At 47.5% G+C, this 20796-nt stretch overlaps 1 protein-coding gene across 1 annotated transcript; it reads right to left on the bottom strand.

Annotated features, from left to right (window-relative positions):
- Positions 1-16896: 16896 nt before the first annotated feature.
- Positions 16897-19182, bottom strand: OLIG1 (oligodendrocyte transcription factor 1). Its single transcript, XM_012780861.3, has one exon. The coding sequence runs from the start codon at positions 19081-19083 to the stop codon at positions 18280-18282; it is 804 nt and encodes a 267-aa protein (XP_012636315.2). The 5' UTR covers positions 19084-19182; the 3' UTR covers positions 16897-18279.
- Positions 19183-20796: the final 1614 nt, after the last annotated feature.

Raw genomic sequence — 20796 nt, forward strand, 5'->3', positions numbered from 1 at the left:
ATTATTTAACCCTATCTCTCATTTTGGACATTTAGGTTGTTTCTAGCTTTTTCCTATTATAAAAGGTACTGTAATTTTCTTTTCCTATTATGTCATTTTTTCCTTATGATAAAGACTATAACTAAGTAACATGACTTATTATTTCCTCAGGAAAAATCCTCAAAGATGGAATGAATGGGTTAGGTGGAGGTTCCCCAATTTGTGTCTTTCTTGATTGTTATTTTCCCAGAGCTTCAGAAAACAAAAACAAAAGCAAAACTCCTAGTGTCATTGCATTTGGGGCAGCCATTGTGCAAGCGCAATTCTCAAAAGAAAATGACCAACTTTCACCAGGGCTTTGGAAAACTGATTAGAAGTTTCTGTTTAGTCAACCGTGTAGCTACCCAGGGGCCCCGGCAGGAGGAGATGGTGTGTACAAATGTGGGTGCTCAACACAAACACCGGCACCCCAAAGAGCCTCCCAGGATCTGGCCAAAAGGTAATGAAAATAAAAACAGGGAGGGGAAAAAAAGACGTGATCACCAATTGTCATTTGGTGACTTGAAATCACGTTGCTGCTGTAAGTTTTCGCACATATTCAAAAGACACAAACAAGGGAAAAGCAGTTATAAGTCACATCAAACTACTCAGTTTCTCAAGCAGGACTGGGATTTGACACCGCAGATAGCACTGCTATGCTGCATGGGGCTCCAATTCCGGGAGAATTTTGAGCTTGAAGCTTGTGTGCGTTTATTATAACTGAGTTTATCTGAATTATCTGTACGTGATGATCGAGAGTTAGCGATTTTAGTTTTAGTGTATGCTAAGTCAGATAGGGGAATTGGACACATGATTTTTAAAAAAAGATTTCTAAAGCATTTTACCAGCTATAAAAAAAAAGGAACTTTTAAAATATTGTGCTGGAAAATAAAAGAAAGAAGCTAAAACTATCTTGGCCTCGGATATGTTTGTTCTAACATTGTGTTAATTAAAAAAAAAAGTCTACCAGTTCTATAAAAGTCACAATCTGCAGGGACCACCCTCTATGCTGGGAGTAGATTTTAAGTGGATTGAATGCTGCAAACTCTACAAAGTGATTTTTTTTTTTTTAGCTTAAGCATGGAGTTACCTATCACCCCTAATTTCTGGGAGGAAGAAGCTGAGCAGTAAATGTCTTAATGAAATGAAAGCAGGTGCCAGGAAAACAGAGGTATGAATTATAAGTTTATGAAATATGAAGACTAGAACTTCCTGGGGCACCCACGTGGGCCTGTGGAACCGGCCCCTCCTGTGTTTGAAACGTGAGCACGCTCTCCTTGCCTCTGCGTTTGCAGCCCTGCGGATTCCTGAGCAACACGCTAACACCATTCCTTTATTTCAGAGCAAAAAATCAGTAGCCAGAAGGAGCTGCTGATACTGTGTTCTCAACATTTAAATTCCATTATAGAAATTCCTTAGAGAGCTGGGCAAGAGTTTAATTTCTGGAATGATCTTGTTTTCTCTTTGAACACAAGATCGACCAGAGGAGTTAAGATTAAGATGGAATTCCACTACCTGACTCTAGTAAGCTCCCTTCCTCTTTCTCACCCAACCCCTGTCCCTCCTTTCTGTCCTTTCCCTCGCTCTGCCCCTCTCTCCTTCCCACGTTTATCCAGGGTTTGCTCAGGGACACAGGGACACGGGAGCATAGAATGTGGAGTTGGATCTCATCCTTGTCATGCAGGAGTGTGAAGGAGGTGACCTCTCCGGTCACCTCTGTCTGGGTGACCGGAGAGGTGGAGGCAGGAAGTAGCACTTGAACCACCTGTTGATGATTTTATAGGACTGGCAGGTGGAGCGGCAGGGACAGCACAGCTGACTGGATGGTGGAGGGGTGCATGGTGTGGTACCTAAAGGGAAGAGGGGGGGCAGGGGCATTGCCTAAGGTCACTGCCATGGGGTTGGGAATTACGGTGTTTTTGGCACTTAATCCTGCAGGGATTTGGCTTATCAACCAGAGAAAGTTCTCGTCAGCATGCAACACACATGTCGGGCAGTGCGTCTCCTTTTTGAGGTTCTCAGGCTTTCGATGGAAAATGAGGAACTACCAACTAGGTGTGTGTTAGTCACATATTTCACCCAAGAGTCTAACAAAACACATGGATGAATCCGTCCACGTCTGCCACACTGAAGTTTATTTTGAACAGATAACCTTTTTGTTATCCCGAGCCTGTTTATGTCATTGAAATGACATTGCATAATCTAGTCTGCTTTGGTGGTATAAATAATATCTGCTTCCCTAAAGAAACCGTCCCTGGGTCCACAGGGAGCCTGGGGTGATCTCCTAGGACTTGCAAACTGGAACCCCAAGTGACAGCTTGAGATGGAACCAGAAAGGCTGCTGGCAGGCCGCTTATTGCAACGGTCCAGCTACGGCCCTGCAGCGAGCTGCGGGAAAGGGGTGATCAGAATTTGGGGTGAACATGTGCGTGTGTTTATGAGAACGCTACGCCCACCCACAGGCCGACTGAGAGCACTGTGTGGACTTTAGAAAACCAAGAAAAGGGTTTGAGGCCCATTGGGTTTTGAAGCGGAGGTATCTTTTACACCAGAGCTGCACCCGCAAACTAAAGCCATTTATTTCCAGGCCTCTTCTCTGTGGTCCCTGCACATCTCCGTGAGAGATAGGGAGGCAGCATTAGGCTCCCAATTAAAAAAAGGAGATAGTTGGAAAATAGAAATTTGAAAATTAGTTTTTATGTCCTACCCCAACTTCCTTCCTTTTTCACCTTCTCTTTTAACCTGTAACCCCTATGGAAAATGGCCAGGAATGATTGAATTTGGAGGGAAAAGTAGCATGATGAACGAGCATCTGAGCCCAGCATGGCGGCTCCCTGGCTCCTCCACCCCCGTACCCCAGCTATTCCTGGCTGAACCTGCCCTGGGTGTTCCCAGGGTAATTCCCTGAATACAGCATCCCAAATCAGAAAGCAGCTTCAATTATCACCCTTACTGATGGCGTTGGGATCATTGTGCAGGGGCTCGGGGAGCCTCAGGTTTTTTATATCCATTCTCTCAACAACCCCCCTGACCCCCCCCCAAAACCAAAAGTACTGCTTTCTGCAGGCCAAGCACAATCTGTGTGTTCCAAGTGTCTTTGAAATGGAAACCTCAGTAAACAAGACCCAAGACTGACTTTATAAATTCGACTCAATCCTGAAGACTGTTAAATCACCAAAAAAAATTTTTTTAAAAAAAGCAGAATTTAAATGTTGGAGAAACAGCATTATGTTTACAGTGTAGCAAAACAGTGTTGCCCCAGAAGCTGGTAAGAAAATCAAAGTGAGGATTGGGCTTCTGGTATTTTTCTTACTTTGGCTTCCCTAACTGGCACTACTTATTTATTTATCCATCAAAACAGGCATGACTTAGTAAGCTCTTTAGAGACAGAGGCAGAGTTTAGAGAGCGTGGAGTTTTGAGCACAGGTCAGCTTGCTCTTTGTGAGCGTGGAGCAAAAGCCCAAAGATCTCAAAGAGCAGCTGCATGGGCTGGGGAAATATACTAATGGAAGGGAATAGTGGAGATTGTAGCCCTCGGGGGTCCTTCTTACTCAGCTCCAAGTCACTTGGCCATGTGGAAGCCAGGCTAGTGTGGCCACACCTTCCAGTTTTTCTAGAGAAACTCAAAGTCTAGATTTTCATGTAAAATTTCCTGATATTCAAATGTTCACAACTAATTCATTTAAAACAACCAAGCAACCAACACACACCTGCAGCTGCCTTTGCCCCGCAGGCTGCCTCTGGCTTAGAAACTAGCAAAGGCTCTTAGGTAGAAAAGGTACTGGAGTTGGACCGTCTTGGATTCAAGTCATTCCAACCCTTTGCAGTTATTCACAGTCAGGTGTGCTCACCTACGGGGTTTTTTAAACTTTATATGTGTCCAGACTCCACCTCAGTGTAAACCTCTTCAGGAGTGGAAACTAGATATGTGCTTTTTTTATTTTTATTTTTTTATTGTGGCAAAATATCAATAACATAAAATTTACCAGCTTAACCATTATTTAAGAATACAGTTCAACGGCATAAGAAGGTGCACATTGTTGTACAACCATCACCACCATCTAGCTCCAAAACTCTTTCCATCTTGTGAAACTGAAACTCTGTTGCCATTAAACAACTTCCCAGTCCCCTCCCCAACTCCTGGCAACTGCCATTGCATGTTCCGTCTCTACGAATTTGTTCTACTCTAGGAAACTCATATAAAGTGGAATCACACAGTGCTTGTCCTTTTGGCACTGGCTTATTTCATTTAGCATAATGTCCTCAAGGTTCACCCGTGTTGTAGCATTCGTCAGGATTTCCTTCCCTTTAAAGGCTGATTAATATTCCATTGTATGGGTAGACGCATTTTGTTTTCCCATGCATCTGCGGGTGGACATTTGCGTTGCTTCCACCTTTCAGTTATTGTGAATAATGCTGCCACTTGGGTGTACAGATATCTTTTTGAGTCCCTGCTTTCAATTCTGGACGTGCCTGTTTTTAGAGGTCTGCTGATGATTCAGACCCTTTTTCAGAGCCACACTTATACCTGGTGGTGGCCGGTCCCTTATCTGTGCTGTACTTCAGCCACATCACCTGTTGTATCATATCACCTGGTGGCTATAGGTGAACATCTGGTGCAAGTTCTTGACTCTAGCTGACCTAGCAGGAAAGGAATTGATGGAGGGAGAGTGGCTAGGTCGTCAAATCAATGAAGAGACTGAGGGACTGGCTTCAGGGGTAACTGGGACAAGCAAGATCCTGCCATAGGCGCAGTCTATTTTGTATGTCACCACTGTCACCATTGCCACTGGACAGTTTCTGCTGCCTCAGCTGGGTTCCACCCCTGGGCCCTGGCCCAGACAGTCTGCACCACCCCAGTAGGTACTCGCCCCTGAACCACTGAACAATTGAGTCTGCTGCCGCCACAGCACACACTTCCTGTCTACCTTCCCTGAGAGCCGATGTCCTGGGCAGGGACATCTCACTGGCCTCGCTTAGACCCTGATCCAGAGCTCTAGGTGCGGGGGGCTGGAGAGAGGGAAAACATGCCACCTTTGGCTTCCAGAGTGGTGGCGGGAGTCCAAACAGGAAGAGGACTCACAGTCCGAGTTGCTCTGGAGGTGGCCTTACCAAGACCCACCAAGCCACTCGTGTGCATCTCTTCCCAACTCCAAGTTTAGGAACATTACACTGGAGCTTAGAATTGGCCATAGTGGGAGTAAATGGCAAATTGGGGCTCTGTTTTTCCTTCAGAGAACCATTTTGCCAGCATACCACTGGTTCATATACCAGATAGCCAATGTGACAGGTGTCAACTATCCTGGGGATATAAGCAGTCATCTCTGCAAATTAAATTGTTGAACTGAGTTGAAGGAAGAAAGGAAAGGAGGGGGGAGAGAGAGAGAGAGAGAGAGAGAGAGAGAGAGAGAGAGAGAGAGAGAGAGATGGCATGCCCAAGCAGGAGAGAGTGCCCACACAATCTGGGTGTAGTTCTGCAGGTGTGCGGATAGCTAGAGCAGTGCTACCCAACAGAAGAAGAACTCAAGCCACATGTGCAATTTAAAATTTTCTAGGAGCCACATTAAAAAATTTAAAAAACAGGTAAAATTGATTTTAATAGCATATTTTATTTAACCAATATATAAAAAATATTATTTCAGCATGTAAGCAATATAAAACTATAAATAAGATCATTTACATTTTTTTCTTTGTACTAAGCCTTTAAAATCCAGTGTGTATTTCACACTTACGGCACATCTCAATTTGAAGTAGCCACATCTCAAGAGCTCAGCAGCTCCATGTGTCTGGAGGCTGCAATACTGGACAATGCAGGCCTGGCATATTTCAATAATGCCGTACAGTGGCCTTCAAACTATTGCCCGGTGGTGGGTTGTGAAGGACGGATTGTGTTCCTCTCTTGCAGATGTGGAAAATCAGAAATTTGTATAAAATCGAATTATGTATCTGCCCATCTGCAATTCGTTGATATGGGTAGAGGGTGGGCTATTTATTGTAGCCCCTATCTTATAAAGGGATCCTAAGTATTGCTGAAGGTGTCGGACATAACCTTGCAAATGTGTGTGTGTACGGATCGAGGAAGAAGGTGGGCAGGAGATAGGGTACCTGAGTCCCCCGGGGTGAAGATGTCTAAAGGTGCCTTACAGAACTACTGGGCTGGTTCTCCTCTTTTTCCAGAAAATACATGCACAGGTGAACACATAGAGGGCATGGAAGCCCCTCCCCCACACCGTGCCTGTGTACCTCCTTTCCTGGCCATTCATCTGTACCCTTTGTAATATCCTTTGCAATAACCAGTAAACATAAAAAAACCCAGAAACTATATCCACAATATATACCTGCCAAGTGAACAACCAGACCTCACTTAAACACCTCCTGGAAACAGGTGGTTTCAGGTACGGTTGGCAGGAGTGTTCATCGTGGGAGGGCAATTTGGCAACAGCTATGGACATTTTAAATGTGCAAACCTTTCCATGAGAATGTTTTTCTAGGAATGATCTTAAGAAAGTGCTATACACATGCAAAGACATGTGAGCAAGCATGGTCATGCAAATACTGAAAATAACTAAAATTTCCACCCATGAGGGACTGGCGTGCCGAATTATAGTATGCTCAGTCTGTGGAGCTCCTGCCAACGGCTACAGAGTGGCACCTATGTATAACTGCCAGGGAGAGAAAGCCACAGTAGACGCAGAAACACAGAAAGAAAAAAGCAAGTTGCAAAATGATCTGAATAATATGCTAATTTTACGGAAAAGCAAAAAAAAAATTTTTTTTTTAGTATAGGCATTGAAAAGAAAATTGGGAAAAAAATGCAATCAGGTTATCTGTGGGTGTGGGACTATGATAGGAGTATTTAGGGAGGGAGTTATCCTTTACATATATTGCTAATGTTTGAAATTCTTCAATGATCTTGCATAGTTTCTATAATTACGAAAAGATATAAAATAATCCTGTATAGTTTCTGTAATTATAAAAAGATATAAAATAATCCTGTATAGTTTCTGTAATTATAAAAAGATATAAAATAATCCTGTATAGTTTCTGTAATTATAAAAAGATATAAAATAATCCTGTATAGTTTCTGTAATTATAAAACGATATAAAATAATCTTATATAGTTTCTATAATCCTAAAAAAGATATAAAATAATAAATAGACACAGTAACATAATTTAAAAGAAAAATACTTGTGCTGTCAAGTCTATAAGGACAGCAGTTTCCCAACCTTTTTGGTACCAGGGACCGGTTTCGTGGAAGACAATTTTTCCAGGGGATGGGGAGCGATGGGGAGAGGCTGTAAATACTTTTCGCTGGTTTGCCCTAGGCCGGGCATTGGGGACTGGCATTGCTAGGATAGATGTTCCCAGTCTGGTCCTGCCCTGCTGGAGAAACCTACTTTGCAACCTGCCATCAAAGCCTCATCTACCGATAGCCTTTAATTTGGTGATGCCACCTCTAGAAATTTATACTAGAATAAGCTGACTGAGGGCATATAGGTGTATGTGCAAGGATGTTCATTACTATGTAATTTATAGTAAAACATGGGGGGGGTCGAAATGTTCATTTATAGGGAGTTACTTCAATAAATCACGGGCTAACATACAGTGGACTTCTCCGTTACAATGACGATATGGGAAGTGTATAGAAGTTGGCATGGAAGCTGTTTCTGATGTATCGTTAAATGAATGAAGCAGGTTATAAGGCAGGCTGTGCAGTTTAACTCTGATCTGTGTCACATATGTGGTTACATGTAATATTTACAGAGAAGAAAATCTGTAGTGACATACATCAGGGTATTGTCAGCCATGGCTTTCTCCAAGTGTGAGATTTCTGTTTTCTTCTATGTTCTTTTAGAAATGGTCTAATTTATTTGCAATGAGTATATATAATTCTTTTATATAATTTAGATCTCTTTAAAAAAATGCCATAGAAGCCAGCTACAAACTGTCCCTCTGTATTTGTCTCAGCAACAGTGTCAAGGTAGGAGGAATAAGACAGTCACCCTGGCATCCCTGACCTGCTAGCTCTATTTGTAGTGCGGGTGTGGACTGCACCCCACTGCCTGCCAATCTTGTTTCAGAGGCTTCTAACACTGTTTGAGTTGTTGTGAATACAGAAAGTCGTTTGATCTACAAAGGCCAAGTATGATTAAGAAATTGCCACAAGGGGCTCTTTTAAAATTCTGTGTGTGTGTGTGTGTGGTTTTTTTAATTTTGAAAGTGAACTTAAGCACATGGAGTATATTTTTTTTCTTTCTCTTTTTGGTGGAAGGTGGAATCATTCTGGTCAAAGAGTCTGCTCGGGGCCATCGGCGATTCCCGTGTGCACTCAAACCAGGCAAATCTTTCCAAAACGCCCACGGCAAGCATTTTAAAGCCCATGGATTAATTTTAAAATCTGAGTGTAACATTTAACACATCCCGGAGACTTTCAGACAACGACGACATCAAAGATTGGCTGTCTGTTCCTTGCCTTGGTGACCCATCTCCCCAGGGTTATTATTTTAGTGTGTGAGGATCAGCCCTTGCTTGGAAAACAAAACCGCTTTATTTTTACCCAATTCGGGTGACATGGGACCATGTTCCCAGGCTCGTTATGTTTGATTTTCAAGTGTGCTCTGATACAGCGGCCCCCAGCTCACAGGGAGTCACCAGTCTTCCCAGCCCAGGTGAGGTGCCTCCACCCTGCGAAGGGGTTTGGGGGTGCGGGCAGAGCCAGGGCTGCAGACCTGGGCGTGGAGGGAGGCCCTCTCCCACCCCCAGGTTTTGCTAGACGCGGGGCTGACCACGAAACAGCAGCTCCCTCCAGCCTCATCACCTGCCCTGTGAACCCAGACCCTTAGCACAGGCCTGGCACTAAATAATGTCCCACGATTGCTGCGGCTGCTACTGCCAGTACTATTTACTTAAAGAAAACAAACAACTCCAGGCACGTGTGTGTGTGTGTGTGTGGGGGGGCTGCTACACAGGTCTCTAAAGTACATAGCTGAATGGAACAAGATTCATTCCTGCAACAGAGGAACTGCAGCTCCAACCCAGCGCAGGGGTGATGAGATTTGCTCGTGGCCACATCTGCAGTAATAATGGCTCGGAGCCCCGCTGAGCTGAGCACTCATGTGCCTCGTTTAATCCTGTGACATAAACACCATTATCACCCCCATTTTGCAGATTAGAACACCAAGGCTTAAAGACCTTAAGTATAAATACTTGCAAGATAACAGAGCAAGGAGGGGTGAAGGGTTTGAGGCCTCCTGACGCCTGTGCAGGCTCTCCACCAGAGCACAGCACTGCCCTGTGACACCTGTCACACTGTCCTGGAATCAGCTGGAAGAGACTATGTCTGTGGATGCTTGAATTCACCCAGTGCCTGGCTGTTACTTCTGGGAGTGAACTTCAGCTTCTCCCGCTCCTCCCTGACCTGGCCACGGGCAGGCAGGGACAGTGGGGGGACCTCATTAGTGACATGGGAATGGCTCTGGCAAACTGGGAAGGGGACAGGGAGCTTGCCTTTAGTGCTATGTTGACCCATGTTGGAGTCTGACAAAAATTAGTAACATTGGTCCTGTTTGTATTTAAATTTTTGGTATTTTTTTGATCATGGGTTTTTGCATCAATTTTGATTTTTTTTAAAAAATTGCATTAAAAATCATTTATTGTGATAACTGAAGTTTGTTGGTGCCACCTTAAATTTCATGCCCAAAGGAAGTGCTTCACTGGCCTGACCCTAGACCTGGCCCTACTTACTTCCCCAAACCCACTGTCCTCCCAAGACCCAAGTAGCAGAAAGCAAGTCTCATCGAACTTTTTTATTTTACTTTGGGAGACAAGTTTAATTATAATATTTTTCTGAGTCTGCCTGATTGACCAGTTTGAAATGCTCACTAAGTTAATGACCAAAACATAATTACAATTTAAAACTTAAACTTAATAAGACCTTGGTTCCTCCCTCTTTCCTTCCTTCCTTTTTTATTTTAACAAGTGTTTCTGTGCAGAAAACACAGGCTGAAACTTGCTTTGGGCACCATCTCTTGCATTTAGATGACCACAAACACTATTCTGGGAAGTAATCGCTGTAGGTGGGCAATCAATAAGCATTTATTGCCCAAAGGAGTGGCCCGTCCCCGGCACCTTGCGGGGAGGCTGCCCTGGGCCTCACTGAGCCTCATTCAGCCTCCATGTGCAGAAGATGACTCAGCCTGTGATTTCATTCACCCAGCCTGGTGTTTATGCCACTGGCCACAAACCGGTTGACACTGTTTGGAGCTGTCCTGAGGTGACGCTCCACTGGTGGAGAATGACATCCAGTCAGCTTGTGGCCACTGTGGCCAAAACAGCTAAAATGCTGTGGCTTCTGAAGCACCCATTGTCTGCTAGTCAATCGTGGGCGTGGCACAACAGCCGTGGGTTCTGACAGCCAAGCCTGGAGGGGCAGGTCCCTGCCTAGGGCTCCCTCCAAGAAGGCCCCCAAAACACTCTTAGGCTCCAGTTAGTTCTGGAAGAGCTGGGGATGTTAGAAGGCAGCTTTGATCATTCCAGTGAATTCATACTTGGTGCCTTTGGATGCTGCCAAGGACCCTATCAGTGAATCTCAGGAGAAGATGGGAATGATTGCACACACACCATTGCCTTCTTAAGCACCCACATAGTCATGTAAATTATCTATTTCTAGCCAGTGGAGAAAATTATAGGAGCGGCAATTAGAAAGACATCCACAACTGCAACAGGCAGTGTGCTTAACGGTGTGTGTGCACTGCCTTGTTTAACCCCCAGTGAGGTGGGTTTTGTTACTACCCTGACCTTGGACATGAGGAGACGGAGGCACCAGAGGTCAAGTAGCTCGTCCAACGTTGCACAGCCAGTGAGTGCAGTAACTAGCTGCAAAGCACAACCTAATTGAGGGATGCACAACTAGGACTTTAAAGGGAGGAGAAGACCAGGAGGAGAAAAGGAAGGAGAATGGGAGTGGAAACTGGGCTCTGACTGTACCTGAACATGGCAGGGTTCTCAGGAGTGGAGTTTGGGGGTGGGGAGCGGGGAGGGCATCCTTCTCTCCCTCCTCCCGGCTCCAGGGGCCACCTGCCCTCTCCAGCCGGCTTGGGCACACCTTCCCCACCTTCCCTGGGTGGTTCACGTCTCAAAGCCAGCAGCTCTCCGTGTGAACACAAAATGCAAAAGGGACCTTCTGACACCTACACGGTCCCTAGAACCATGGACACTGTGGTCACGAGTGAATTCAAGAGCTTCTGTTAAACTAGGGTTGTGGGGGGCTGTATCGCCCAGTTTTCGTTTTGCCCCCACTGGGGATCTGTGCACCGAGAGTTGCTCATATAGGTTGCACGTCCTGGCCGTGGCGCGCTGGCTAAAGCAAAGGACTGTGAAGAACCCGGACCACAGAGGGAACACGTGACTAAAACCATGCAAAGGGAGCCAACGGCACAAAACAACAGCAGCCACAACAGAAAGACCGCCTTTCAGCGGTAATCCCGGCAAATAAAATGTTATCAATCCATCTTCACACTTCCTTTACTGATTCTTCGCCTGCTCAACTCTGGATTTTAGGATTTGAATTGGACAACCCCTAATGGTCACTACCTGAGAAGTTTTTGGTTTTGGGGGGTCTTTTTGCCTAAAACACACTTAGTGGTCACCAAGGGAGCAGGGACACACATGTCCTGAACAGTGCAGGCTGCACGAACTCTCCCTTCTGGCCCTACCACTGTCCCTAACATCTTATTATCACATACCCCTAGGTGAGACTCCACCAGAGCTGGACATTTTGGAAATAGAAATTCAATAAAAATGTGAAAGTGGAAGTGAAAAAAAAGGAAAAGAAAAGCGAAATGATCTGACATAACTACCATACGGTCTTAAGAAAGAGGAGGAATGAAGTGGAGAGTCTGCTCACTGGGTGCATGTTGAAACCTCGACCTCACATAGATTAGACGTGTCATGCATGAGTGGTAGCAGCCACAGCCAGACCTGGGGACAGGCAGTGGGGCACAGGTGGGGTGTCACAACTTTCCCGCAAGAGCTGAGGAGGAGGAGGAGGGAAAAAGACCCGTCTCCACGGCCCAGGCATGGCAGAGGAGACAGCATTCAGGGGTTCTCCCTGCTCTACATAAAACCTCATTTCTTTCAGTATCTGCTCCTATGACTTCCCTTAACTGGTCTCAGCTTCCTTTGTCTCTACCTCTTCGTGCTTCTGTTTTGTCATCTGCAAAATGGGGACAATGCTCGTGCCTACAAAATGAAGTTGTGCATGTAAAATGCTTAGCCCCTTGCTTGGCACCTGATAAACACAATCAGTGTCGTCAATGCCATTATTATTTCTGTTATTGGTGGTTCTAGTCTACCATTCCTGCCACGAGCTGTTCCTCTTGCCCACCTGCCTACCCCTAGGCAAGTGGGCTTTTTGTTTTCATTTCTTTCTTTTGAACCTCACAGATGGAGTCTTCTCCTACGATCTTGTTGTTTTGAAATCCTCTGGTCGTATGACCTGGGCATTCTCTGAGGAGTTCCCCACATTACCTAGAAGCTTATGGGGACACGGCAGCACTTCTTGGCTCCCAGTGCTGGGACCTGTGGTGAGGAGTGTTCTTGGGCCCCATAGCCTACCTGGGACTGGTGCTCCAGATGCAGGGCCACCGTCAGGGGTGTCTGTCCTCTATCCCGGGGCTTTGGTGGCAGTCAGCACTCACTGGTACAGAGGAGCCTCTTAGAAAAACACTCGGCAAAAAGATATCCAGGATGTTGGCAAAAATCAGGGTCCATCAGGGTCAGGACATTTAGTGCCTATGTGAGAACACTGAAAGGCAGCCACAAAAGAAGGAGGTCTCTGATGAAGTTGAGCCCTGGTGCCCTGCTGCCCTTGTCTGTCAGCTGTCTGCTCCTGGCTTTCTGAAACCCTAGTGACAAACATGTAACCCTCAGAGGATCTCTCACAGGGCTTGCCTTGCCTCCGCTGCTCCCTGTCAGCGATCTGGGCCTCCCTCGGGGCCAGGGGGTGAGGTTGCCAGAGAAAGTTCAGGTGACTCAACTGCAGCCAGGTCAGCGGGCGAGGGATTGGCCCTCAGCCTGTCTCTCCTGGACGCCACGCGCAGGCCCAGACCGGAGGCTGCACAGAGAGGCTGGGAAAGGCCAGAGGATGGAGACTGTCCAGGGGGCAGGAAGAATATGCTCAGCTCTGGGTGGGGACCTCCCGCAAGGATTCTTGTTTCCCGTCCCACTAGGACAAACCAAGGAAGCAGATTTTGCCTCCCAAAGCAGGTACCAGCCCCCGGCATTGAGCTCGCCTTCTGAGCTCCCAGGCCTCAGATTGCCTTATGCAATTGAGGGAGGAGGGTGAATGGGTGACTCCTAAGTTCCCTTGCCTTGCCAGCACTCTGTGAGACTCAGAGATATGATCTGGCACCTGTGGCCTTTGTCCTGGGCGGTGGCCCACCTGTGTGTTGTGTTCTCTGTGGTCGTTGTGGAAGGCTGAGCATGGAGGAGAAATGCATTTTTTTTTGCTTTCAATTGAGGCATTTTTTCCCTGAGTATCATGAAGCCTATAGTTTTCAAGGACTTAAAATATTCAGCCGCTTGTCTTGAGCTCAGAGCCTGGTCTGTCAATATCAGCGGAAAGTGAAGACAAAAGTTTTTGGAGCTGTTAATCCTGTATGAGCAGAAAAGAATGTGGCTTGATTTCTGTTCCAGGCATTTCTACTTTAACACTGGGCTTAGTTAAAAATGACAGAATGGGAACTGCTTTAAGAGTTAATTTGCAATGTCTCCATGAATAACTAGATGAGTTTGTGTGTCTTTTTTGTTTGTTTTGTTTTTTGGAGACATAGTCTTTGCTCCGTCGCCCCAGCTAGAGTGCAGTGGCATCATTATAGCTCACTGCGACCTCAAACTCCTGGGCTCAAGCAATCCTCCTGTCTAAACCTCCTGAGTAGCTGGGACTACAGGCATGAGCCACTATGGCTAGTTTTTTCTGTTTTTAGTAGAGACAGGGTCTCGCTCTTGCTCAGACTGGTCTCGAACTCCTGAGCTCAAGCAATCCTCCCACCTCAGCCTCCCAAAGTGCTAGGATTACCGGTGTGAGCCACCGACCCCTTAAAGTATATCTTGCTGCCCTATTTTAGCACCTTCCATTTGTTAGGATAAACTGAGCCTTACTTGAAAACAGTATTTCAAACGAATTTCTCTACAACTAAAATCTACTAGATAAAAGTGAATTCCTGTTTTAGAAAAACATGACGCTTCTCAACCCATTGCTTTGTGAGCCTGCTTTGGTGAATGTGGTCCTCGTCCTACTGGATATTTATTGAGTGTGCAGAAGAAGGAAGGGGCAGTGAAGGAGCAGGAAAATACCTTCAGAGGGAAACACACTTGCTATATGCCATAAGCAAAAGCATCAATTTCATGGCTCTTCCCAACCATCACTTTGCTCTTGGCAAGTTCATAAGGTATCCTTGTATAGCAGAGAGAAAAGCCCTTTTTCTGGCTGGCTTCCTCTATGGCCTGCCTTCCTCGATACAACAGGAGGCTGCGGGAGGTCTAGCTAGCAGGCTGAGGCTCTGAGCATTGGCTGCCAACTCGAACTAGCATCACCTGCGTACCTGGCTGATCACAAAAGCCAAAGAAACCCTGAACCAGAGGGGCAACATGGAAGCACTGTTGTCCATAATCTGAACTTCTGGCAATGGAAATATTTGGAGCCTCCTTGATGGGGCCACTTACTCTCTAACTTATGTATTTCATAAGGTTGTATTTTTATGCCCGGTGTAATCAGTTTCCCATAGAGGAGAACATCTGTAAATAGACCATCGCTACGGGCTAGGTAAATCCCACGGTGTATACAATCTGCTCTCTGTTTACTGATTGCTCACCTGGCCTCCAACACATATAACAACTTAATTTCTCAGGGCCTTGTATATTTTCCCTTTAGGGTCTGTTTACTCTAATTGCTGGGACCTCACGTTGGTGGTTGGCTGGATGCAGGGACTTTTTTGACGCTGAGCCATGTGTTTCTTCTCATCTGACTTCTGAGGACCAGAGTACCTTTCTCAAGGAGCCTGCCTAAGACCCTCCCTGCTTTTCTAACCCCAAAGGCCAGCTTAAACTTGTTCCTTCTGCACAAAGCCTGTTTCAACTAAAATCAAATGAGGTGGGCAATTCAGCTGGCTCTTTTGCTGGTGTGACATAGCACTGCAGATTTCAAAAATCAACTCCATGCTCTAGAAACATATATGTGTATCCTCAAGCTTTGTGCCTGCAGAATACACTGCTTTCTCATAGGCAGATGTTGAAAGGTCTGACTTTGCATTATGGACCCCACAAAATTATCTATTGTCTGTTTCATCCTATAGGACTCCTTAATGCCTGTGGATGCTATTTTTTTAGGGTGTAAACTCTTTATAAGGTGCAAGTCTGCTAATCTTGCTAGGCACAATGGCCAGGAAGATGGTAAGTGCAGACAGATAACTTAAATGTTTTGATGGCACCCACAACAGCCCTGCATATTCTTGTTAAATTCATTCATAATCTTTGGCGTTTCTAGAAAGCACAACAGAATGTGATTTTCTCAGTTAAATAAAAGATTGCATACATGTAGTGTTACCTTTTCTATGTGGCTGGGGTGCTTGCCCCAGTTTACAAGTAGAGACAGGAGGGAAGATGACAGCCTCTGCCCCCTCACTTTTCTGCCCTGTAGCTTTCTGCTCCTCTTAGAGATAATTTTTGGAATGATGGTGGCATCTAGGTGCTGGAGTTGGGACCATGGGAGGAATTGTTTAGTTCTAATCTCCTAGAAATTTTTTTCAAGGAGAACCTGATTTGGTTTTGGTTTCATTGTTGATTTTCAATTTTCTTTCTGTCCTTTGTCAAGATGCAAGGTCAGGCATTGAATAAACAGAAGGCTACAATTCAAATCGCCTTATTATAAGAGCCTGTGACTTTGCTGGTGGCAGAGTATAGGAAGAAGGAGAAATCCTTGCCTGGAATGGGTTGGTGCACAGAGCTACTTTCTCTCATGTCCTCTCCTACCTCCCCCTTAAGGAAACAGATACAGCCACGAAGGGGGGGGGGGAGTCGCAATTTAATCTTCCACCACCTGTTCCCAAAGTGAGTGTTCATTTCCCCTAAATGTATATACATGCCTTAGATAAACCAATGTGGATAAAATTGACTAAGTCACCTCATCTGGGTTTTAATTTTCCTCTGATCAAAGAGGACACACTGCTCCTCCACTACTCCCCTACATTTAAACAGTGGTTGGATTTCATTAATAACTGTGAAATATTTCAATATCGCACGTGAGCAAGTCAACATTCCAAATTCTTCTTAACATCACCAATAGGACAGGAAGAGCTTTCTTTTCTTCTTAAAAAGAATGAAATGACATCCAAAGTCATAATTTCAAAGGAGACAACCCCAACCTTATTTCAGCTTGGCAGTGGGCAGAGGGAAGCTTATACTTGTGCAAGGCTGTTTAAGCTTCTGCCCTTTAAGATAGAAAAGGTGGGTTTCTGAGAAAGATGTTGAGATATAAAATAATTATATGATAAAGGTATTGCTTAACCCTTTTTTAGGGGGAGAAGCTGTAGGTAAAAGAGACCTATCCTCGAAGCTTGTCTAAGAACTAATTCCTGGATTTGAACTCCGTTGCTTCTCTGACCCACCCACGCACTCACCCACAGTCCTCACATTTCCCAGTTGATGCCTGAACTTGAACTACAGCTGCCTGTTCATCAGATTACGTTACAAATTCGGAATTCAGTTATTAAAATGTGGAACCCCAGTCATTTAACTACTAACTTTCAACCCAAGGTTCTGAATCCACTAGGGTACCAGGACTTTTAAAATTAACAAATAGACGAAAAATGTGAAAATCAGACTTTAAATGTTTTATTTTGTTGATTCTGTACAATGCGAGGAAACAAAGTTAGAGAGATAAAATAAAATGCCAGTTAAATTCGGCTACTGCCAACAACCAAAAACCTTAAACATAAAAATCAACGCAAGCTGCTGGAATATCATAATAATCTTGGGTAACGTAATGTGTTAATGCCTGTAACAAATCAAAACCCGGCCACCTAAGTAGTTCTCCAACTGCCAAGCGGAGAGGAGGGGGACCTGCGGAGAGAAGGAGGACCTGCGCAGCGCTGGTCAAGGGACCCTGCGCGCTGAGGAACTCGCGGTCCCCGCTGTCGCCACCGCCGCTGGATGCGCTGAGCTGCTGGCGGTTTGGGGCCCCAGGTCCTTCTCCGCGCCTTTTAATGAGAGCGTTAATTAGCGATCTTGACTGGACAGGCGACTGCGAATGCCTTGTTACCTGTTTTAGTAAATCGGGAACACCGTTGCCGTGAAAGGTGGTTGGGTTTTGTTTTAAGCAAGCTCAAATGTTGGTTACGCTACCTTGGGGAAAGGGAGACGAAAAGGTGACTCTCGAGTTCTAAGTTGCCTTTCTAAGAAGAGCCCAGGATTTGAGCGACTATTCTTCGTAACAAAAACGCCAGATCACGCGAGTCTCGAAAATAGCGCTCTGAACAGCCGGTCACCAAAAGCCGACCGACTTCCCAACCCACCACGCCCAACGACCCTGGTGCTGTCAGCGCCCCCACCCACCGCACCGCGACCCCAGCCGTTTGGCCGCCGAGGGTCCTTCCTTCTGCCACGTCCCGGGTGGTGTGCACCGACTAACTGGTCTTTCTCAGCCTCTTGAGGTCCGGCAGCCTCCTCTGGCAGGGCTTGGCCGGCCGGAACAAGGGTGCCTGTGGCCTCCGGCTGGGGAAAGGGAAAGAACCACCCCGCCGCCCCGCCGCCGTTTAAGCGCGGTCCCTCGGCCTGGGAGCGACGTGCTTTGGTCCCGGGAAGTCGCCCTCGGGGCTGGTCTCTCTCCACACCTAGGGCGAATCAAACCCACCGCATGGCGCCCTAAAATCCACACCAGCCCCACGAAGCGCGCGACACCAGGGACGGCGAGAGAGATTCACAGGGTGGGAGTGAGGGGGTCTCTCACTCTCTGCCCCAAAGCAGCTGGAAGCGACCCAGAACCCCAAATAGCCCAGAGCGGCATCGAACATCTGCTCCGGTCACTTTAACTTTCCAGGGATGGGGGCAGGGAAGGGGGCGCCCGACAGTCCCTTCCTCTGGGCCAGAAGGTTCGCAATGCCCTCCTTTTTCGGCCCCGCTGTCCCTGGACGCAGGGCGCAGGAGCGCGGAGAAGCTGCGCTGCGGGAGGCCTGGCCGAGGTCGCGCCCGGGCCTGGCCGGTCCTCACTTGGAGAACTGCGCCTGCACAGCGGCCAGACCCAGGCCGGCGGGGACCAGGTGCGGGAACTTGCACACGGCGCAGGTGCACAGGCCAGGGCCGCCCGCGCCGCCGCCGGGGAGCGCGAACTGGCCGCACGGCGGCTCGTCCAGAGCCAGCGACAGGTACTTGGCGGGGCGCAGCGCGTCCGGGGGTCCCACGGCGCCGGGCGCCAGCAGCACGGAGCCGGGAGCGGCGGCGAGCAGGGGCAGGCCGGCCAGCAGCAGGCGCGGCGCGGCGGGCCCGGCGCCCTCGCCCAGCGCGCGGCGCAGCTCCTGCAGCGAGCTGCCCAGCAGCAGGATGTAGTTGCGGGCGAGCAGCAGCGTGGCGATCTTGGAGAGCTTGCGGCCCGGCGCGCCCTGGCAGTGCGCCGCCGAGTAGGGCAGGATGACCTCGCGCAGCGCGTCCATGGCCAGGTTCAGGTCCTGCATGCGCTTCCGCTCGCGGCTGTTGATCTTGCGCCGCAGCTGCTGCTGCTGCTCCTCCTTGGCGTCCGCCCGGGCGCTGCCGCCCGCGTGCGCGCCGGACCCCAGCCCGGTGCCTGGCGGCTCGGCCGGCGCCTCCGGCTTCTCGCGAGCAGCCTTGGGGAGGAGGGGCGCCGTCGTGGAGGAGGAGGAAGTGGAGGAGGAGGAAGAGGAGGAGGAGGACGGCTGCCGGTAGCCCACCAACTCGTAGAGGGAGGCCCCGAGCTGCAAGTCGCCGGGCCGCTGTGGCCGCAGCATGGTCCCGGGGGCCGCGTTCACACGCGCCTGGGAAACCGCATAGTACATCTGGGGGGCCCCGGGGGCGGCCGAGGGCGTCCTTCAGCAACGCCCCGGGGTGGGCCGTTGGCAGGCCGCCCCTCCCCGCGGACCTGCGCGCGGGGAGCCGATGGTGGGGCCCGGGCCCGCGCCCGACCCCTTTAAACCCGGCTTGGGAACCTGCGGGGCCGCGGGCGGCGGGACGCAGCCAATGGAGGCGCGCGGCCGGGCGCAGGCGTGCGTTCATTGGCTGCCTGCGCCGCGGCCGGCGCGGAGGTGCGGCTGGCACCGCTCAAGGGGGTCATTGTGAGCGCCTGTGCCAGTGTCGCAGGACAGGGCCGAAGTGTGGCTGTTCCAGGAGGACTGGTGGCATTGCTCAGGCTGAGCCTCCTGTGCCTCCCTCCAGCTCCTCTCTGCCTCAACTTTTCTTTTTAATACATAGGTTGTTTTTTTAAGAAAATTGTGATCAGATATTCATAGCATAAAATTTACCATCTTAATAATTTTTTAGAGTTCAGTTCAGCAGTGTTAAATACACTTACGTTGCTGTGCAAACAAACTCCAGAACACTCTTCATATTGCGTGCCTGAAACCCTGGGCATTAAAAACCTCCCATCTCCCTGCCCCTGCTCCCGGCAACTGCCTTTCTGTTCTGTCTCTGTGTATTTGTTCTGCTCAAGTAGGTTCCTATAGAGACCTCACTTAAGTAGCATCATACAATGTTTGTCTTTTAGCGACTGGTTTCACTTAGCATAACGTCTTCAAGGTGAATCTGTGTTGTAACATGTATCAGAATGTTCTTCCTTGTTAAGGCTGAATAATATTCCATTGTATGGATATACCACATTTTGTTTATCCATTCATCCGTGGATGGACACTTGAGTTGCTTCCATCTTTTGGAAGCATTTGTGAATATGCTAGCATGGAACTTAAAAAAAAAATACATGATTTCCTGCCAGGTTCAGAGAATTAAATTTCTGGGCTAAATGACCATAGCATTAGAATGGCTACTCCCTGCCACTCTCTCCTCCCCTTAATCCCTCTGATTGAAAGGTTTTTATGGACAAAGGAGCCCTTGGGGTGGAGTTTCTCTTCTCCCCAAAAGGAAATTGTGTTCATTCTATCAGAAACTCTACTCTTGGTTAAGCAAAACTCACTCAGAAATTGGCCTCTTATCAGAAACAAAATAAAACAACACACCTATGTAGTTCTATCTGTTGAGGATGGGACCGAATCTTTTTCTTTCCCAAATAAAACAGCATTACTTGGTGGCTATGGACGTTTTCTACTGCCAACATCAGTGCATACTACTGCAAGTTGTCATCAGAGCATGGTGGCATGTCCCGGGGGAAAAGGACCTTTTGGTATTTAAACCTCTACTATCCAATATGGTAGCCACTAGCCACAATTGGCTGTTGAAATGAAAATTAATTAAAATTAAGTTAAAAATTGAGTTCTCCAGTTGCACTAGCCTTGGTTCAGGTGCTTAGTAGTCACAGGGGCTAGTGGCTATCTACTGGACAGCACAGAAATAGAACATTTCCATCATCACAGAAAGTTCCACTGGACAATGCTGACTTAGAGTGTAATGCACACAAAAAATGAGCTTCCTCCATCTGAGGGCTGTCTGGTCTGAGAAGAGAGACACTGTTGAAGGGTCTGTCCACCATGGGAAGTGGTTTCTGTTCTAGGAGCCCATTGGCTATGCCTGCTGATTTTAGGGCTGCTTTGTTTTTGTTTTCT

This window comes from Microcebus murinus, chromosome 1, assembly GCF_040939455.1.
Source record: "Microcebus murinus isolate Inina chromosome 1, M.murinus_Inina_mat1.0, whole genome shotgun sequence".
Classification (NCBI taxonomy): Eukaryota; Metazoa; Chordata; class Mammalia; order Primates; family Cheirogaleidae; genus Microcebus; species Microcebus murinus.